General features: G+C 40.7%; 1 protein-coding gene across 4 annotated transcripts in view; it reads left to right on the top strand.

The window, feature by feature from the left end:
* Nucleotides 1–21,206, top strand: part of LOC104963201 (LIM domain-binding protein 1) — a 30,414-nt gene extending 9,208 nt beyond the window's left edge. The window contains exons 1-11 of one of the 4 annotated variants that reach the window (XM_010791771.1): nt 2,447–2,547; nt 8,514–8,616; nt 12,428–12,472; nt 12,724–12,799; nt 12,887–12,989; nt 13,126–13,298; nt 14,466–14,588; nt 14,710–14,793; nt 16,588–16,711; nt 16,797–16,942; nt 19,089–21,206. In XM_010791771.1, the coding sequence (XP_010790073.1) occupies nt 8,597–8,616; nt 12,428–12,472; nt 12,724–12,799; nt 12,887–12,989; nt 13,126–13,298; nt 14,466–14,588; nt 14,710–14,793; nt 16,588–16,711; nt 16,797–16,942; nt 19,089–19,319 (1,125 nt within the window). In that variant the 5' untranslated portion in view covers nt 2,447–2,547; nt 8,514–8,596 and the 3' untranslated portion in view covers nt 19,320–21,206. Of the gene's footprint in view, nt 1–2,446; nt 2,548–5,633; nt 6,005–8,513; nt 8,617–12,427; nt 12,473–12,723; nt 12,800–12,886; nt 12,990–13,125; nt 13,299–14,465; nt 14,589–14,709; nt 14,794–16,587; nt 16,712–16,796; nt 16,943–19,088 lie in introns of those variants that run through there. The other 3 variants (XM_010791770.1, XM_010791768.1, XM_010791769.1) reach the window with 3 other exon arrangements.

Raw genomic sequence — 21,206 nt, 5'->3', positions numbered from 1 at the left:
GGGTACAGACCTGACTCTGAGATCAGAGACAGACAAAATGGCTCCCAGAGAACAGAGAACGCAGCATCAGGGCACTGTCATCCCCCCTCACACAGCTGTCAGCTGGCACACACCTACACACACACACACACACACACACACACACACTCTTAAAGGCAAAGCCACCTGTGAAATGCCAGTGCGAGGGGTAAAATCTGAGGATGGTGACTAATAATGCAGAGCTTTAAGTTACTATATTATTTGCATGTCATTCTTTTGGATACTAATATAACAATAATATATATTAGTGCTCCCACCAGGGCACTTTTTGCTGATTTAATCCCCTCACCAGTCGGCCTGCACTGACATGTGAGGCTGCTGAAGTTCCCTTGTTGCAGTGAGTCTGTGTTCGCCTGCCAGAGAGAATCCTGAGTGAAAACACTGTAGGGCAGCATGAAAACAAACACACTGGCTCGTCAGGGCCAGCAGAGGGCGCTGCCTTCAAAGGAGCCGCTGATTGTAGGTCACATACAGTCTATGGTCAGATCTCATTTCTCCCCCCCATGTAATGATCCAATGAAGTCCTGACTGTAAATCAAAGGGAGAGCGATCGCTTTGTGCAGAGTAGCAAAGGCATAATTTGCATACAGTTTCAATCATGAAGCTCATTAGCATAACAACTTTGATTATTGTTCTTTTGTCTGTCGTTGCTGCCGCATCAAAAGCTATTTCGTGTCTGATAAATAAGCAGTGGTTGAATTTTTTATTTTATAAATAAGCTCGGCAATGCCGAAATACTTTTGGAATTCATTTTCAATTTATGAAGAACATTTATACAATTTTTACTAAATGTGTTTGAATCATATTAAATAAGATTATTAATATTGTTTAGTTATAAACTAGAACTGGATGACAAGTAAAAGTTATGTTAGTTACATTTATAAAAAGACGGTTCAAGTTAAATGAATCTTGGATCTGGGTTGGACTCTTTTGCTTTAACTGCTTAGTTTGAAGAAGTTATCTATCTGAGCTTTCCCCTTTCATGTAGTGTTATACTGTATAGGTTTGTGTGCATGTAAACGGTCTGCAAAGGCTAAAATCCAAAAGTTTACTCCAGCGGGAGTTTCTTTGCCACACTCCCCCCTTGTCTGAAACGCCTCTATTGTATTCCTTTGTTTACTATTATAACGTAGTGACATCACCATGTCACACTCGAGCTTCTATTGGCTAGCGCTCCTACACATTGTACGTGATAGGCAAAGGGGCAGGACATCTCTAAGCGGTTGAGCAAGTCAGTCTTGATTACTTTGGCTTTACAAGTTACATGAGCAAAACATCAATGTGCAAAACATGATTTAATTAACGGTTTCTTATCTTTAACCCAACATTTACTTTCATCTGCCATAACGAACCAACATTTTCCCCAACCTTTCCAAATCAACATATTTTTTCAAGGTTGCGACGACTTTATTGCAATATTCCAACACCACTTGAATGCAGCATAAATATCACTTTATGTTGTAGTCAGCTGAGGTGAAGGTAATTTCTTTCGTGTTTAATTTAATTTGTAACAGTGCACAATATTCCGTCTGATTTAAGTCATTAGATGTTATGTTTGTGAAATCTGAATCAATAGAAGATCACAGAAAAATGTAGTTTAGTTTAAAAGTACAGGTCGAGGTATAAAATATAGTGCAAAATGAGAGTAACGTACAAGTTCCACTGCAGTTAAGTGTTGGAGATTCTGACTGGCAGACTGTTTGATCTAAACTGACTTATTCCTCAGAAATAGTGTCAGCTTGTCCTGGAGCTGAATCAGACACACAGATCTCTGTCCCTCCATCTGATCCAGGAAGAGAGCAAAGAGGCCTGAGCGGCCAAGTGTATCAAATCTGGCAGATAGTGTCCACAGAAAAGAGCCCCAGAGACATTGAGCTTCCATATAAAGGAACGGGACTGTCTTCACTATTGATGTGTTTACAGTATGTCTGACTTTAAAGGGTAACATGCCATGAAACAGTACCGTTGGTGTGGCACTCAGGGAAAAGCAAAGAGTTAGATCTGTGAAAACAGGAGTGTTTTATTTCTGTTTGGGAGAAAGCTCAAATGAACTGATGTCACCCTAAGCTGCGATCAGTTCAGTGAGGGCTGTTTCTGCTCTCACTCCAACAGACTGTCTCCAGATCAGCGATTAACGCTGAAGGCAGGGCGACGGGGACGGTTGTTATCAGAACTCTGGCAGATGTGTGCGCCGCTCAGTTTCCTGTTGACTAGTGAGTGGAAGTGGCAGGCTGCACACATTTGCACATACACAGGCGACCCGTGCGTGAGAGCACACACACATTTACACTCAAACACACTGTAGGCATCCAACCCCCCCCCCCCCCCTCCCCTTTCTCGTTGGCCCCTGGAGCCAAAGTCTTGGGACAGTTGGGAGATATCTGAAGAAGGGAGAGGCATGAAAACAGAGACCAAAAGTGTGTTTGAAGTTAGATCAGTTTAATATTGTGAAATTGCAAGTTTGTGGTACAAAATGGCGATGTCAGAACAGCTTTGAAACTGAGGGAGGTAAGTCGCTCTCCGACCTCTTCTTGTGGTCTCTCCCAATAGCGTGATTCCAAGAAGTAATTCCTACGAGGTCAAATATCTCAACAAAGCTGAAAAATAAAAGGCCTCATAGTTTTTTCTTGATGTTTGCCTTCTGGTTTCTGGCTGAGACATTACAAAATAATGAAGGTCTGTTTCTTTACGTCGACAGAGTAGTTGCACTGCGGTATGTGTGAGCTTAGTGAAAACATCACATCAGGCACCACTTCTGGGAGTTATCAACCTCTCGCACATCCAGCTTAACAGTTTATTGCGTAAATGGATTCCATGGCTTCAGGTGTGAATGCAAAGTTTTGAAATAGGGGCCCAACTGGAAGTGAAGGTTAGGCCAGCTGGTTGTGTGTGTTGTGGTTGTGTGTGTGTGGTGTGTTGATGTGTGGTTGTTGTGGTGTGTTGTTTGGTGTGTGTGTGTGGTGTGTGTGTGTGTGTGTGTGTGTGTGTGTGTGTGTGTGTGTGTGTGTGTGTGTGTGTGTGTGTGTGTGTGTGTGTGGTGGGCTGACAGAGAAGAGGTGGGGGTAGGAGGTGTGTCAGGATAAGGCTTGAAGGGCTTACACACACCGTCTCTTTCGCTCTCAGGCATAGGGCAGGCCTTATCTACAACCAGCACACACACACACACACACACACACACACACACACACACACACACACACACACACACACACACACACACACACAGGATTAACCCCTGTGTGTCCATTTCCATGGATGGTTCTTAGCTTCGCTCCGGTTGTGACAGCATTGACTGCTTGTGTTGCCATGGCTACAGGGGCCAGCAAATGTAAGATAGGCAAATCCACATAAGTCACCCACAATACACACTCTAAGCTACTGCTGACTACACCTCCCCCTGATACTAGACTCACACAAAGATGCAGCCAAAAGACTGACAGCAGCCTCGTGAGCTGTGAAGAGCTCGTGTCACACGCTTAGCACGGTCAAACCAATGTACATAAACTCAGCCCGAGCATCTTTGTTGCTCCAAGGGTGAGAGACAGGCCTTAGAGCAGCTTATCCTCTCTACTTGTCTGTTTCTGGGAGACTCTGCACTTCACCACACTCCACATTTCTTCCAACACGAGTCTGCCAGGACGTCTGCATCCTAGTTGTTGTCTTTCTGTTGCAAATGTGAGGATATAGGGCTCCAAGACGCATATCCAGAGAAACGATCTGCAACATATGTCAGAGTAAAGCAAAACTCTTGCTTGGTAGTCAAAAAAGCAGAAAAGAACAGTTTATGAGACACGGCCAGAAAATATCCAATGAAAAATCATAATTATGTATGCCTGCTGCACCGTCACATCAAAATGTCGCAGACGATGGAGCAGCCACAATTAAAACAGTAGAGTGTGTCACGGGACAGAGATAATTGGGGTCGAATGGAGGTTTGACTGATGGACTTTATTATTACATGGATGATGAATCAAATCAATGTCATCCCATTGATTTTTTATGATTAATTCAATTTGTGTATTCAACCTTAATTTCTGTAATACCTTTGCATATTTTATCAGTTTGGCTTTTTTTTTATAAAAAAAGATATAAACATTTTAAGCAATTGGAAAATAAATGTAAGTATCAGGGGAAATGATAATATATCATGCCATAAATATCCAAAATGTGTAAGACCATGCGAAAGTGTATCCGACCCCAGTGTATGGTACAATGGGGTTGATATGTTTTTCAAATGTTGTTACAGGACCATAAACATTTGTATAAGAGCTGCAAGGATTATCATGCAGAAACTTGCAGAACATGCAGTTTTTTCCTGCTTTTTTTTGTTTTACATCATATTAATGTGAACGTTGGGTTTTAGGATTCCAAAGCACGACCTTAAAGGCATTACCTTGGACTTTGAAAAACTAAGATGGCCATTTTTTGTTCAAACATTTTATAGACCAATTTATTAATCTAGGAAATACGTTTACGATTCAATAAGGAAATTAAGTTTTGATTTTGCAGCCCTAATATACTAACTAAATAATGTTAAATTATGATGTAATACAAATGTACCCTATTAGCACCGGTGTTCAGTTGCACAGCAGCCTCTGTGAAAGCTGTTTCCACAGAGCGGCTCCCAAGAGCAGCTTAATTTGTGAATAAATCATTAATGAAACATTGTGTTTTCACTCTCCTAGTACATGGGTAGTGTATAAATCAGAACCACGTTCATGCTGGGGGCTGCAATAATTCAGACAGTGGAAGAAAGCACTTCCATGTTTGAAAGGAAATTATTTGTCAACGTTGATATGGGATCACATGTCAGAAATCATAGTAGTCCCTGTCATATTTTAGGGGTTAAACAGTGTTTATGAAATAAGCAGATATCATGACATATTCTTCTATAAATATATGAAGAAACTACTGACCCAATACTGCTTGTTCTTTTTATATCCCAACCTCAGCCATATGGGCGAGCCGTGGCTGGCTGTTATCTGAATATCTGATTATAATTTGAGGCGATTTAAGCAGATTTAGAGGGCTATAGGATTCTCCCTTTGATTTAGTGCTTCCTGTGTGTGTGTGTGTGTTTGAAAGCAGAGAGAGAAATTCCCTATGGTAATGGCTTTACGGGTCTGCCTTGGGAGACAGTGCAGTGTGCAAACTCAAAGACTAAATTAATTGTAAACAACCCTAGTCTGTTATCCGAACTTGTAAGCTAATTTGTAAGATCTTGATCAGATTTTTAACTGATCAGCCTGCTGCTTCAACAGTGGATGCATCACTCTGCATGGATGCACCCATGGTGTATTATGCATATGACCAGGGTCTTGGCTGACACTGTCTCAGATTAGTTGTTGATGTGCACTAATTAGGCAAACATGAAAACCACTTAGCAGTCAGCATGATGTTTATTTCCAAACACACTTCCACTAGGCTGCATTAGGCCAATTCTCATCTGTGTCAGTTACAAGGAAGGGATGGGATGTTAAGAAGGAAGAAAAAAATGCTTACCAGACAACCTTCATGTGCAGTTGTGCAGTTGTGCATTAGTGGGGGGGGGAGGAGATAAGGGGGGAGAGGGCGGCTTGCGGTGCTGGGCAGAGGATAGAGGAGCAAATGCATTGCGGAGGGAGAGGAGGAGGAGGGCCTACAGCTATTGTTCATGTCCTCCCGTGAACAAAGGGCTCATCTGGGTCCGTATGTAAACCCACAGCAGGCTTCAGCCCACTGACAAGGCCTCATGCGGGACAAAACATAACCGACCGACTCCCGCAATTTAGGCCTTATTCCGTTTCAGTCTCGCGGTTAGAGGAGATTTTTTCATCGATCCTGTTCAGGGGGACGTATTGTGTTGGTACGTTGCGTCCAGCCAACCGCCGTCCAGCGGGCCTATCCGTTTTTACGCACGGAGCGTACACACGGTCTATCATCACGGATCTGTAAACATCAATTTTCTGATTGGACTTCTTTGCAGGTAAAGGGTCGCTTTTTCCGAACACACACTTTGACTGCAATGTCTCACTGCTGTAGTGCCTAAATGTGGTTTACGAGCCGCCGTGGTTGTGACTTTCTCATTTTATTTCGGTGCTTTCTCGTTGAAAGGGGATTTAACGCTAAGGCGTTAGCAACTCGGCTAACACCAGCTAACTGTTAACTGTGTTCTAGCTGTGCTAACGTTAGCTTGCCGTGCAGGCCCATGGGGCAGGGTTGTATACAGTCAACATTTGGAGGTTGAAGATCTAGAGTTTGTTTGTTGTGTTTGGTTTATGTTTACATAGCTGTCGGGCTTGTTAAAAAGAGAAGTGGTGGGCATTTTGTAGCGAAGTTCACGGGCGTCCTGATATCACCTGTTTAACATTTTAGCCTAGCTAACACAAGTGTTAGCATTATTCGCTGGCTGCCTCTAATTGCCTTTGTAAGCAGACAACTGCACGTCAAATGTCCTTCGACTGGTAAAATGATAAACTCCACAGACATTGGAAAATACATTTCTAGTTGCTGCTTACGAAACTCAACTTCATCTTCATGTCTTTTTTTGTAGAAAGTTTGCTAACGTAGGTTAATGGTTTACCATGTAGCTATCGTCAATATCCCGTTTAGATGGGCTACTTGTCCCTTTTTGCAATTATGGTGGCAGTCTGGAGTAGCAAAACCACTATAGGTTACTCTTATTTAGAGGAGACTTTGTAAAGCTGACTTGCTTTTCTGTGTTTGGTGTTCAAATGAAATGGAATGCTAGCTGTGTTTTTGGCGTCGATGTTACTCAACATTTGAGTCGAGATTTGTTTTGAGGGTGGGCTGCCCATTACATCAAGCCAGGAAAATAATGTGCTGTATATGGTGTAGTGTGTCTACTTGTAGAGGAACATGATTCCCAGTGGAGGAAGTGGAGTCCAGCTGATGTGATTGTGACTGCCTGTCATTAACCGCTAACAGGAGAGGAGAGGAGCTAATGGAGCTCTCAACAACTAATGGACACATAACCATCGATTATTTATTTATTTATCAAACCCATTTGTTTTCCTCTGGTGGTGCATATAGCAGGCCTGACTCACACAGTAAACAACTCGCTTTTACATAAAGTAAAGGCTGGGTTTCTAATGGATGTTTTTTGGTTGCCATTTAGATGGTGCAAATCTTGTTTTGAAGATCTGAAGTTATTTCTTTATGTATCCCTTATCAATAAGAGTAGGTTAAAGTACAGTAGGAACCCTGATGTTGTTAGTCTTCTTAAAAATACGCTTTTTTGGTTAAAGGGAAGTTTGGTTTATATGGTTGTGAACACAATTAAGTCACACTGCAATGATATGTATTCGTGTGGCCCCTAAGGTCAGTTTATGACTGGGCTGTCAGGCCATACAGTCTGTTGATATCTGCATTTTGTATAACTACACATTCTTTGACCAAAATACAATAAGAGTACTTTTATAAGGAATGTTGTGTTGAAAAAAGAGTCTAGAAAAAGTCTGTTTATTTTAACCCTTCAACGAAGAGAGGCCTTTTTATTTTCATTGTTTTATATAACATTTATAATTAAACATATATATTATAATATCTCACATGACTTCTGCTGTTATCGCAGTTTCCCTTCCTATAAATGCAATAAAAGCTTATCTCTCCCTGTCTAGGTCTCTAGATTGAAATCTCTTTCATACATACACACATAGTCAGAGAGACGTTTAATATGCAGAGACAAGACAGAGAGACATTAATGAGGCGGGGCTTCACCATGGTGACGGCAGGGGTCGTGACCTGAAGGCTGGCACGCCTGGATGGCCTTTATTGGAGAGCTGGGCAATTAGAGTAGAACAACGGTTGCAGCAGTATGTGTGAGAGAAAGATTAATCAGGTTTATTTTATTGGTGTGAACAGTCAGTATTGGTCTGCTTGGTATTTTATGGTTATTTATGGAGTTGTTGGGCAGCACTTTCTGTGGGAGTTCAGTGGAAGCGCTTTGTTTACAAGAGGCTCCTCCTCATCTTGTTGTTGTTTTGTGCCTTCATAAAACAAGATTGGTGTATTTGGCATGACCTGTGAATGAGTGCAGCCAACTGAAACTGGGCCACACTGGCCCGCTCAGGCTGCATGTCCCTTCTCGCTCACATGGTAGTTAGTCTTTGTACTGTAAGTTTCACTCCAAAAGTGAATAACTGTGATTAGAAGCAGCACTGTAATTCCCGAGGGTGAAGTGACTTGTTCTGTTACCATCTTTGTGCGTTCTCTCATTTGAGTTTTTTCGGCTTCGGCTTATAATTTAGGCCTTTTTATTTACAGCCGGGTTAACAAAAACAAAATCGTGAAAGATTTGCACTGATAATCCTTATGTTTGTGGATTAATAGACCCATTATTTATAATCAGATTTACCAGACCACACCGTCATGATTTTCAGGGATTTCATTCGAACATTTCAAACAACTTAGCCTATATTATCAAAATGAAACTCTCTTATGTTCTCTCTTGTTTTTCCGTATCTCTTATACAGGCTGTTCCTCCAAGTCCTTCAAGCTGTACTCCCCCAAGGAGCCCCCCAACGGTAGCACTTTCCCCCCCTTCCACCCCGGCACCATGCTGGACAGAGACGTGGGGTGAGTTGAATGTCCTTGTGTTTTTTGTGTATCTGCTCTGGGTTAGGAGTTCAAGCTGCAGCCTTTAAACATCTTCGACAGGTGCTTTTATTATTTGCACGCCATGTTTACACAGCCAAGCAAAACCAGCCTCAGTATCATGAGTTTAATTTCCTCAACAATATGTTAGTCTGGAAAATGTCCACTGGTAATAGATTCAGCGTGGCAGCTGGTAGTCATGCCAATCAGCAAACTTTAGAAAGTAGTTTTGATCCTGGCCACAGGAAGGAACAACCGTTTTGTGAATTTAAACTGAAGTGACTGGTTCTATTTTGCATCAAAATATCAGATTTTACTGCATGATAATCATTGGCAAAGGAAGTCACAATACCCCAAAAATCGTGACAACTTTAGAAAAATGGGAAAGATGGCGTTATCTATTTTTTGGAAAAAATGTATTCCACTCAACATAACAGTGTCGGGAGGTCAAGGAGAGACTTTTTGGAACCATAACTTTACAAAAGCATATATTTATAGCCGGCTGGATTGTTGCACAATATTGTCATATTAAGGATAGGCAATATATCAACTGTACATCATTATTGGGATACGAGTTTCGTTATCGCCTTTGACTTTTGATATATTAAACTAGGGATGTCCCGATCACCTTTTTTTGCTCCCGATCCGATTCCGATCATTTGATTTTGACAATTTGCCGATACCGATTTTTCCCGATCCGATCTTTATGCAATGCATTAAGAGAAAAAAAAGAAAAAAAGCATTCAAGTTGTCCCTTAAAGTTATTTTTTTTATTTAAATTGGATATTCTATCCAACATGGATATCGCTTCTTTCTTTCACAACAGCATTGGATCAAAACAAAATAAAGCTTTCAGTACTCGTTAGCTTACTGCTACAATTAGACACTGCGCCCTGCCAGATTTGAGAGAAATAAGCAACCAGGTCTATGAAAACAAGCCCCAAAGAAGCAACACATACATGATGTTCTGTAATTTGAAACCAAAACTAAGGCCTCAGGATGACTTTAAGACTTGAACATGGTCATTTTTTTTTTTAACATTGAATACAACATTTAAAAAAAAGTATTTATTAAAAAAAAATATATTATATTATATATATTAAACATTTGTTGTCCTTTGTGTTTCATTACAGTAATGTGATTAGGGATGGGTACCGAGCCCCGGTATTAAACGTGGCTGAATTATTAAAGATCGTGGTACCGCTATAAGCTCCGAAGTTAGCGGTCTTTTTATCGGTACTGGAGACATGTAAAAAAAATATGTCATGTGTATTATTGCTACACAAACATTATATTGCAGTTTTAGTGTCACCAACTCAGTTTCTACGCAAAAGGTATTATGAATGCTAGCAGCAACACACGGAGTTAACTCAATTATTCAAACATGGGTTAATGATTAGAGGTAACTGAGTTATTTATTTTGTTAAAGTTTCAGCTATTCTGTTTACAGTTCTGTCATCAGATTATTTAATACAATTTGTTAAAACGTTGTTTCTTTTGATGTGAAATATTATTTATTTAATTTACATAAAAAGCAATGTTAGTTTTGTTTGTTTAGTTAGTTTATCTTATTTTTTTCTCCAAAAGAACCGATAAAAGTACCGTTAAAAGACCGGACCGATAAGCGGTATCGATAAAAGTAGTAGTACCATTAAAACCTTAACGATACCCATCCCTAAATGTGATGTACTTTTCAGAATGTACCAGGTTTTTCTGGCTATTATATCGTTTGCTTTACCCACCAAGTCATTATTTGAATGTCACTGATTATTATTTATCAAAAATATCATTGCGTAAATTTAAGTGAAAGCATCGGTAGTTAAACTTTGATTATAATGGCAATATTAACATTAAGGTATTTTATCAAAAATATTACATTTTCTTCATATCGCCCAGCCCTATTTTACATGTGCATTATTACCATGTTATCCACATTTTATTCTTGAATATCATGGTTCAACAACAGTATAACCCTATTATAAACTTCATGAACAAACACTCTAAGAAATGAAGATGGACATTAGGCTGTACCAGGAAACTGGTTTCAGACAATAGATTGGTAAAAATGAAGTTAAAAAAACAGCTACATCCCTGGTAGTGTTGCGTTTGTAAAGGCAGGTGCACCGACTGGACCTTCACACTCTATAATCAGAATTAGGGATGTCCCGATCACCTTTTTTTGCTCCGATTTCAATCATTTGATTTTGACAATTTGCCGATACCGATTTTTCCCGATCCGATCTTTATAAAATGCATTAAGAGAAAAAAAAAGAAAAAAAGCATTCAAGTTGTCCCTTAAGGTTATTTTTTAAATTTAAATTGGATATTCTATCCAACATGGATATAGCTTCTTTTTTTCACAGCAGCATTGGCTCAAAACAAAATAAAGCTTATCAGTACTCGTTAGCTCACTGCTACAATTAGACACTGCACCCTGCCCACTCTGTTGCCAGATTTGATGATGTTGTGTAATTTGAAACCAAAANTTGTTGCTATAATGCAGGGGTATTCAATTGCATTTCAAAGAGGTCCAGTAAGAGAAAATGTAATTAAATGCTCTGTTTTCGCTGTCTACCTTCCGCCATTTGAAATTACTCCGACTGTTTCTCTCCTCTTGTCTCGTCTCTGTGTGTGTGTGTTTGAATCTATCGTGCTGACTGCACCGATTTGATTGGCTGAGTAGCGTCACCTCCTTAAAACATTAAACAATAACTTTTTTAAACCTTTTTATTTTTATGTTTTAAACATATTGTATAAAACTCCCCCACTACTTGGACTATTCCTTGCACCCCTCTAGAATAAGCCTGAATGGTCTTTGCATCAGTAACGTGCACTTGTTATTATAACAAGATCGCAAGGACGCTGATCGGAAAATTGAGTGTTGTTCAGTTTGTGTGTTGTGGAACATGCCACAAAAAATATACCACACACCCAATTACAATTGCATGTTCAATTCACTACCCTGGAAGTTAATACAGTTGTTCAAGTTGGAACAGCCTGTGGACAGCCGTTCTTCCTTGCATGTCAGTCGCCGACACCTTCTTACAGAGGACAGGCACATCTAGCTGCAGCACGACCCGTATATTTCCGCACGCCGTGTTGTCAAGAATTTTTTTTTTTTACATTTTAAACATCGTGGATAAATCCTTATATGCACCCGGCAACACACTGAACGTCAACTTTGCCTCCTTATTACACTCACCCCTACTTTAGTGGGAACAATGAGTCTGCGTCTTTGATGCACAGAGGAATAAACGCAGATCATACTCTGGCTGCAGCCTTTACCGGTACTTGCTTTTGATCAAAGTCAATGCGGAAAACCTGCACTCACACAGGTAGGTGGAGGTGAAGGGAATGAGCACTTTTACAGCCTTTTTGGCGAGGTGGGGGAACTCGGTCTCCACAGACAGACAAAAGTGGGCAAGTGTCACTTTACTCGTCTTTTTCTCGTTCTTTTGTCTCTCACGCTGCGCCTCCCCTGAAGCTCTCTGGGGCCCCCCAGGGGAGGCGCGCCTCACACTTTGAAAACCGCTGGTCTAAGGTCTATACCTCTGCAGGATTGTGTGCTGTCAAACCTTGCCTTGCACCAAGCAAATCAGCGACATTTGGTTTGTGTGTGTGTGTGTGTGTGTGTTTGAGAAGTGTTGTTATTTACTGTCTCCTTGTATCATCCAATTTGTGCCATGTTTGGCTTACATCCCAGTCTCATAAAGACAGACAAGCCAATGGAGGAGGGCATATTAGCGCTATAGCTGAATCTAATAACCTCTCTCTTTCTCTTTATTTTCTCCAGTCCTACCCCGATGTATCCTCCCACATACCTTGAGCCCGGAATAGGGTAAAAGACTGAATTGTTTTCCATTATCTTCAGCTTAGGTGAAAACGGCAACAACAACACAAGTAAAGATTAGGCCGTGGGAACTTGTACTCTTATCTAACTTTTAAAACAGATTTTGTATTTAGTCTGTGACGAGGCTGAACTAGGTACTAAAACTGCCCTAACAGCATGGAAGCACATACCAGAAGCTAACTGTTCTCAACCCCCCTTTCCTGTTTTTGTTTTCCCCTCCTTCTGCCTTTCTATGATAGGCGGCACACACCATATGGCAACCAGACAGACTACAGAATATTTGAACTCAACAAACGGCTACAGAATTGGACAGAGGTTCGTAGGCACACATATGCACATCCAAAATAAAATCCAAGAATTATGTTTGTCACTAATTATTTTCTCCCCTGTTTAACCCTGTAGGAGTGCGATAACCTGTGGTGGGATGCATTTACTACAGAGTTCTTTGAAGACGACGCCATGTTGACGATTACTTTCTGTCTGGAGGATGGACCCAAACGTTACAGTAAGAAACAAAGTCACTAGAACATATTGCCTCTACGTTTCACACATACACACTGCTCTTAAAATCAAAAGTCCTGCATTCTCATAGACTTCATATTATACTTAGTCTCATGCCCCTTTTTGTTTTCTCTCCTCAGCAATTGGCCGGACGTTGATCCCGAGGTACTTCCGGAGTATATTCGAGGGCGGTGCCACTGAGCTCTACTATGTGCTGAAACATCCCAAGGAGTCCTTCCACAATAACTTTGTCTCCCTTGACTGTGATCAGTGCACCATGGTCACCCAGAATGGAAAGCCCATGTTTACACAGGTGTGTGTGTTTGCAATCATTGCTGTTATTGTGTCTCTAAATTTGTTGGAAATATGTGTGGCTGTTTCATGTCATTTTTTATTACAGATTAGAATAAAAATCACTTTCAATTTGATAAGAAAAATACACACTTTTGGCTTGTGACTCCTAAACAAAAACAATGCATAACATTTCTCCCAAACAATAAATACATTTTGGATGAGGTGTGTGCCGGAATGGATTTAAAAGCCATTCAAGTTGACTCTAAATGGTTCTTAGCTTCCACTTCTTACCATATGTGACCATGTCTCCCTGAAGGGTCATTATGGGTATACATACCGTGGGCGTGGCAAATAAAGGAATGTGTTTTTACTGTCACTGCTAGCTTCAGTGCTAACCGGAGCGCCTTGACCTTTATCAAGTGGAAGAGTTGTAGCAATTATTCAGCCACAATTAAACTGGACACACACTGCACAGATACATAACTGCTGACTTGATACTTGCTTCACACACACGCTTGTTTGCTTGCTCTTCGACAGACCCTCTGCAAGATCACAATCACTTCCCAAAGTACCGTGGGTTGAACCAAGATCATCTGTGGGTGTTGGTGGCAGATTGGAAGTTAAATACAATCCAGATTACTAACTTGCTGTCACACACAAGATGCTCTTTCCTTTATCTCTTTCTCTGCCTGTGTTTTTCTGAATCTCTAATGTAAGACACAACCTGCGCACCAAATTAAAACCTAACGTTTAAAAAAAAAAAAAAAAAAGATTCATAGGCCCAGAGGGGTTCAATTTGAACACATGGAGCACCAGACTTGCAAAACACAGGGGGAAATCTTGAGTTTACTCCAGTAAACAGTGGTGTGAAAGAAATAGCGTGGACCGTTCCCTTCCAATGTGATTGGTTGGTACCTTAATTCACAGAACAAAAGCTTAGAGCAATTACTTGTGTTCTGGAGAGGAAAATTGAATTGCTTTTTCACTGTTTAATAATTGCATTCTGTCCAAGTACTCAAAAAAATTGAGAACATATATTGATGTGAAACTCATGTTCTATCTATCTAATCAATCAATGCATTGTTTGATTTACCTGTTGGCAGCAGTGCAACATTTACTTGTTTCTGCAAAGATTACAAAGAGTTCAACTGCTGTATCCTGACGTGAGTCCTCTGATCTGTTTCAGGTGTGTGTAGAAGGACGCTTGTACCTGGAGTTCATGTTTGACGACATGATGAGGATAAAGACGTGGCACTTCAGCATCAGACAACACCGTGAACTCATCCCCCGCAGTATACTGGCCATGCATGTGAGTATGAGTGTAGGAGTGGGATCAGCTACATATAGTTCACTGATGAGTCTCTGTGTGTGTATTTAATAATGTGTGAGTGAGTTTCAGCCTTTTAATCTGACCACTATGTGTGTCTCAGGCCCAGGACCCACAGATGCTGGACCAGCTGTCCAAAAACATAACAAGATGTGGCCTGTCGAACTCCACTCTCAACTACCTCCGAGTAAGTGGAGCACTTACAACATTTTACCTATAGAATGAAACTGGTCTTGGTGTTTTTGGGAAGAGCTATTTAAGAAAATACACCTAGGTGGCTTCCAGTTATAGGTACCTTGAGTCAGTGAGCTTCATCAATTTTGCCATAGATCATGGTTTCAGTTTAGGATAATTTGAGTATTCTAACAATTGTATTGATTAAAGGTGGGGTAGGTAATTTTGGAGAAACCAGCTCGAGTGCGCTAGAATTTGAAAATACACAGCCGGAAGAAATTTCCCACTTCCTTACAGAGCCCCTCCTCCCACACACACGAACGCGCACATGACCAATGAGGGCACGAGATAAGTTTGTGCACAGATGGAAGGCTGACAGGCAGGTAGGCCATCCAGTTATTTTAGCCGGGCCGGCTAAAATGATTGGTCGTGCTTTTTACAGTGCTACGGCTTCCACAGATGACATTTTTTTTGTCAAAGCACTTAAAGTGGACCTACAGGGCTCGACATTAACGACTGCCCGATGGCCCGGGGCCATCTAGTATTTAGCTCGGGCAATGAAGCCTCACCTGCTGGTTGCCCGATCGGGCAATCTATTATACCAGTATCATGCAGCTCGCGGATCCAGTAATGACTGACCCAACAGTAAAACTAAACATATCTATAACTAGTTTAAGTAGTTTGAGAGGTAATTAAAATAGCTACGTGTGATATTCTAACCTGGTGTGTGTTTTGTCCGCTCACCGCTGCATGTGATCATGCAGAGCTCCGTGTCTTCAGCAGCAGCTGATCTCTCTCTCCCGTCAGATTAGACTTCACTCGCGTTTATGTCCATATCGATCAGATCCAGCTATTTTTAGCTAATGATATGACTACCTGCTTATTAAAAGACACCTAAACAATAAGTGTCGCTATGCAACTGGGTGAGGCCGCAAAGTATAGCGCAGTATTATGCATTTGTTTACATGCCCACCGGAACCCCGAGGCATTACCAACGGATCAACCCATACAGGACATTCTCTTTCTCCACATTAAGTGTTAGACATTAGAATTGACTATTCTTGTCTGTCACATACTCTTCTTATCTCTCACATAAGTGGCGCAACTGAAGCGGTATTGTGCTAAAGGGAAATTATTTTGACCGAAGAGATTTAGATTTGCCGGCTAACGGGAACTCTGACGTCACCATTTTGTGTGCTTCGCGGATGCGTTCGNATAAGAATGCTGCGTGGGGTCTGGGTGCCGTGTTAGCGGGACGTTGCACGACTCGCTGCTGCGATGAGCGGACAGTGTGAGCTGGGTTCATTCCCTGGTTGCTCCGTGGGGTCTGCGAGACAGCGAGACATCGCGAATGGATGCGGGAAGGAGGGGGTGCTGAGGGGGCTGCAGCACCCCCATCTGCGAGGCTCCACTAGCACCCACACCCCCAAACGCGGCACACCTACAGTGTAAGTGCGCCACAGTTTCGCCGCTGCGAGGCTCCACTAGCACTTTCATAACACACAAGGGGATGGGTAATAACCGGAAAAGCATGACATGGGACCTTTAACAAAGAGATGTGGTAATGGTGGAGCTGTGGTGGAGGCTGCACTGGTTAGACTTGAACTGCAGTTTCAGTCTGGTTTACAGATGCTAAAAAAGTCACAACCTCATGTTGGCAAGTTAAAAAATTGCCATGGTTGAAATGGGATTAGCTTGAGTCCTGAGTCATCTGAGAATTTGAAGTCAGTAACACCAGCGAAGAATGATGGGGCGGAACAATGTGTGATGTTTACTCATTCGCCTCTCTTTCTGTTCCTTCCTCCAGCTGTGTGTGATTCTGGAGCCCATGCAGGAACTGATGTCCAGACACAAGACGTACAGCCTCAGCCCTAGAGACTGCCTCAAGACCTGCCTCTTCCAGAAATGGCAGAGGATGGTGGCACCGCCAGGTAAGTGAACAGTGTAGAATAAAAGGAAAACACATCCACATAAACCCCCAGGATATGTATCTGTAACTCTCTCGCTTCTCTGCAGCTGAGCCATCAAGACAGGCGCCGAACAAACGGCGGAAGCGTAAGATGTCAGGTGGAAGCACCATCAGCGGAGGAGGAACTAATAATAACAACAACAACAAAAAGAAAAGCCCTGGCAGTGGTTTCCCTCTGTCCAGCCAAGTTCCAGTGAGTACAAGCACTGCCATCTAGTGTCAGCACTCTGCTATTACACCTCCAACACAACCATCACTGCTGCATTCAGACATCAACTGGAGTTCACAGGCCATTAAACCGACCAAATAAGGACACATGACCCCCAGGACTATTTTAAGTGAAAACAAATGTCTCTAAAAATATGTAAACATTAAATACTATGGCATATTAAATGCACAGTAAATATGAAAATGTAATCACATGTGCAGCCAATTTTGAATAGCCACATTTTTTAAATGGACATGGCCTGAAAGTATTTAAGGTCTGACAGACGATTTAGGGATAAATAACCCTGTAATGAAGGGTTAATAGTAAATAAGTCAATTTCCTCAAGAACTACAAAGGCACATTCTTAACAGGTTAATGAACATTTGACACAAAAGTGTACAAAGTCATTTAAACATAAATCTGAATATATATATATGAACATAACTTGTGGAGTACCTCAGGGGTCCTTGTTGGGTCCAAAGCTGTTCATAATATACATCAACGAAATTTTTAGAGTATCAAATATATTGAAATTTATTTTATTTGCAGATGACACTAATATTTTTTGTTCCGGTGACAATTTGAAAGAGTTAATGGAAGTGATAACAGCAGAAATGATTAAAGTAAAACATTGGTTTGACACAAACAAATTATCATTAAATATAAGCAAAACCAAGATTATGTTATTTGGAAATCATAAAACAAATCCACAGGTGCAATTAATACTAGATAACATAAACATAGAAAGAGTATTTGAAATTAAGTTCCTTGGTGTGGTTTTAGACCACAAAATCAGCTGGAAACCTCATATCACTCATGTAAAAGCAAAATATTGGGAAAAGCCACATACATTCTGGACTACAACTCATTGTATACTCTATATAACACACTGATATTGCCATATTTGATTTACTGTGTGGAGATTTGGGGAAACACGTACAAAACCAACCTACAGCCGTTATGCATATTACAAAAAAGGGCTATAAGAGTTATCAATAATGTTGGATATCTTGAACACACTAATGTATTATTTTTTAAGTCACACATATTGAAGTTCAATGATCTGGTTACATTTAAAACGGCACAAATCATGTACAGAGCAAGACTTAATCTACTACCCAGGAAATTAAAAACATTGTTCGTAGACAGAGAGGGTGGGTCTAATTTGAGAGGAAATCTACATTATAAACAACTCAAGGTCAGAACAACTCTGAGAAGTATGAGCGTAACAATCTGTGGGGTGATTTTATGGAATGTTTTGGAGCAGGAGTTACAACAAAGCACAAGCATAATTCAGTTTAAAAGGAGGTACAGAAACACTTTTTTGAAAAACTATGAGAATGAAGAGAGGTGATTGAAGATGAGAAATTATTGTAAATGTATGTATAAATGTAAAGATGTGAGTAGGAATAACTTGCAGAAAATATTTAAAGGATAATCATTGATTAGCAGTAAGTAAGGGGTGGGAATTAATAAGCATTTGCTTCCTCCTGCTCCCTTTCGGACACTTATTATTATTATTATTATTATGAATATTTTTTTTGTTGAATATATACATATTATTATGAATATTGATAAATACTGTATTCTAACAATACGGTATTCTGTTTTTCACATTTATTATTTTGTATTTGTTTTTTGTTTTTTTTAAATCTTTTCGAAATAAAGATGGAAATGAAATGAAATGTATGTTTTTTTAGTTAATAAGCTGTAATAATTAATTGAATTTNATTTAAAGGATAATCATTGATTAGCAGTAAGTAAGGGGTGGGAATTAATAAGCATTTGCTTCCTCCTGCTCCCTTTCGGACACTTATTATTATTATTATTATTATTATGAATATTTTTTTTGTTGAATATATAAATATTATTATGAATATTGATAAATACTGTATTCTAACAATACGGTATTCTGTTTTTCACATTTATTATTTTGTTTTTGTTTTTTTAAATCTGTTCGAATTAAAGATGAAAATGAAAAAGAAAGAAAAAAGAGAAATAGGTTATTTCTGACATAAGGCGTTAGGAAGATGAATACATTTACCTCTTGTATTTTATTTGGCATGACAGCCATTCATCTTCTGTCAAGCAATACATTGATGGCTCTGCTTCCTGTTTTGCGTCCCTTCAGGATGTGATGGTGGTGGGAGAGCCCACGCTGATGGGAGGGGAGTTTGGCGACGAGGACGAGCGCCTGATCACGCGGCTGGAGAACACGCAGTTCGACGCGGCCAACGGCATCGACGACGAGGACAGCTTCAACAACTCCCCGGCGCTGGGCTCCAATTCGCCCTGGAACAACAAGGCCCCCTCCAGCCAGGAGAGCAAGAGCGACAACCCCACCTCACAGGCATCGCAGTAGAGCCCCGCCACCTCAATACAAACCCCCTCTCTGCCACTCCTCAGACCCCCCATCCCTACCCCGACAGCCACGAGTGCAACAGCAGCAACCCAGACATCACTGTAGAGCTCAGTCATCACACACACGGGCCAGAGGGGGCTTGGCATGTCTCAGGCAACGTCACTGAGCCAATGCTGTGACTCCCCCATATTTAACCACTGTGTCTCCCCTCTTTCTCCCTTTTCCTCGTCGCAAATGTCCCGTCAGAGATCGGGTGGATGTGACCGAGGAGGCGTAAGGGATTTAATCCAGGGGAGAACTGTGCACACTAAACCATCCGTACTGAATAAACATGTAGGGCCCGGGGTGGTGGGGATGGTGTCAGCGAGGCCACAACATGGTGGCGAGTTGCTTAGGGACCACTTGTCCACCCGTCACCCAAAACATGCCTCTCAATTCTGGTCTGCCCCGTCAACGCACAAGCCACTGGTAACGTTTGTTAATAGAGTATGTGTGTGTGAGAGTGTGAAGTGTGTGAGGAGTGAGTAAGGGGCTTACTTGTGGCTTTGCTGAAACAGACAGCCCAGAATTCAGAGTCCGTCTATAAAACCATTGAAATCCACACACTTGTAGGACAGCTGAAATGTGGCACTAGGGAAATGTCATACACACACACATATACACACACACACGCACACACGCACACATGAACATAATTGAAGGAGTCCCCTAGTGCCAGAGCCATCTCTGATTAGACTACCATGGATGCAGTCTTTCAAACGAAGAGCATTAACAACACACACATACACACAGTTACACATTTTAAGAGTTTTTATACAGTATATATTTCCCTAGAATGTTTTTTAATTTGTATTAAACGCCTTCATTTCAATTGTTACTTTTTTATTTTCTACCAATACTGAAAAGCTACAGACCAAGGAGCAACACAGGACTTTTATCCCTCCCCCCTCTAAAATATATTGTTTTTATCTTTTATGTTTATAAAAGAGAAATAATTTAGTGTGGATGTTTTTATTTTGTCTTTTCGTTCCTTTTTTTTGGAGATTTAAATTTGTGTATTTGTGCTTGTATATTTAAGGTAGTAGCAAAGTTCTGTCTGACTGTAATAAAATGTATTCTTACTTAGATTTACCTAAAGCCATCCCGATCTAATGTAAAGAAACAAATAGGAAAAAGGAGAAAAAACACTCATGAACCCGTCCCCTTCCCACATGCTCTTTCCCCCTCCCTCTTTTTTAAGAACTTGTGTAAATTAAATTACAAAACCTCCGGGGGGTACAACGGCACCATAGCGTGATGATTTTACAGTTTTCAGTTTTTCTTTCTTAATTTATTTTTGGGACATTTTTGAAATTGACACATGTATTTCATCTATACAGGAAGTGATTTTCCACTTGGCATCCATCACAATTTTGTGTACTGCAACTTTCAACTTGATGTCAAGTGAATGTGCTCACACAATGTTTGTTAACCGGTGAATTTCATCTTTCCTCACTGGCTAAAACTAATTTTTTTTAAATGAAGTTTCTGTCTAAATTGCCTTCATTTGTGCAGTGTCTTTCACCACCACCCGAATGATACCATCAACCACCCAGACATCTTCTAAAGCCAGCTTAACATTAAGTTCAGTCGTCATATTGGGTAGCAATGCGGAGTTTGTAAAGTCTGATTAAAAACAGCTGAAGCTCTGTTTGTTTTGTACATTTCCATTTCCTTACAGTTGATTCCAGCCACAGTTATGACTGAGTTTGAATGGTGACTTGTACCTTTTTTTCAATCCCTGTAGAAAAAAAATCATTGTTTGATATATATTTTTTGATTTGGTTAGTTTCTGCCCTTGATAATTAATGTATGGTACCAATAAAAAGATACATTTTCACTTTAAAA

This window comes from Notothenia coriiceps, unplaced genomic scaffold (assembly GCF_000735185.1).
Source record: "Notothenia coriiceps isolate Sejong01 unplaced genomic scaffold, NC01 NC01_scaffold00035763, whole genome shotgun sequence".
Taxonomy (NCBI): domain Eukaryota; kingdom Metazoa; phylum Chordata; class Actinopteri; order Perciformes; family Nototheniidae; genus Notothenia; species Notothenia coriiceps.
Note: the sequence above shows the minus strand (reverse complement) of the source record. Positions and strands in the feature narration are given on the sequence as shown.